Below are 610 nucleotides of genomic sequence, written 5' to 3' on the forward strand. Positions count from 1 at the left end.
GGGGTGCCAGGCAAAGGGGCTGGGGCCAGTGACCCCTGGGGGGGGCCTGGTGGCCGTGGCTCTGTGGCTGATGGTGCCTCGTTTGCAGCGACGCCCGCAACATGGCCCGGGACGTGCAGAACACCTTCTACGAGATCGTGGCTGAGTTTGGGAACATGAGCCAGCCCCAGGCCGTGGACTATGTAAAGAAACTGATGACAAAGGGCCGGTACTCGTTGGACGTCTGGAGCTAAGGGCAGGGCTGGCAGGGCTGGGGAGAGAACAGGTCCCCAGGCACGGCCCCGGGGAAGCGCCTGCTCCCCCCCTGCGGGGGACAGCTACCCCCGTGTCACCCCCAGCCCCTCCTGCCCTGTGCACCCTGGGGGTGGGAGGGGTTGAGAGGGGCAGGAGGGAGCTCAGGCTGCTGCCACGGTGCCCCTGGCACCCCAGGGAGCACCTCCTGGTACTGGTGTCTGCCTTGAGGTCAGTGACAGAGCTGCTGAGGGGCAGGAGGGACGGATGGTGCTGGGGGAGTGATGGGCTCTATGGTGTTGCCTTATCCTTGGGGGCTGGAGCCCCCCCAGCCTGCTGGCATGGGCAGCCTGGGGGCAGTGGGGGGGCGCTGGGGGAC

The 610-nt window shown here is 68.0% G+C and overlaps 1 protein-coding gene across 1 annotated transcript in view; it reads left to right on the forward strand.

Annotated features, from left to right (window-relative positions):
• Positions 1 to 266, forward strand: part of POR (P450 (cytochrome) oxidoreductase) — a gene marked incomplete at its 5' end in the record, with an annotated part of 7,126 nt that extends 6,860 nt beyond the window's left edge. Inside the window, one exon of the mRNA XM_008948993.1 lies at positions 89 to 266. Within this exon, the coding sequence (XP_008947241.1) occupies positions 89 to 233 (145 nt within the window). The remainder of the gene's footprint in view (positions 1 to 88) is intronic.
• Between the last annotated feature and the right edge of the window lie 344 nt (positions 267 to 610).

This window comes from Merops nubicus, unplaced genomic scaffold, assembly GCF_000691845.1.
Source record: "Merops nubicus isolate BGI_N331 unplaced genomic scaffold, ASM69184v1 scaffold12361, whole genome shotgun sequence".
NCBI classification, from domain to species: Eukaryota; Metazoa; Chordata; class Aves; order Coraciiformes; family Meropidae; genus Merops; species Merops nubicus.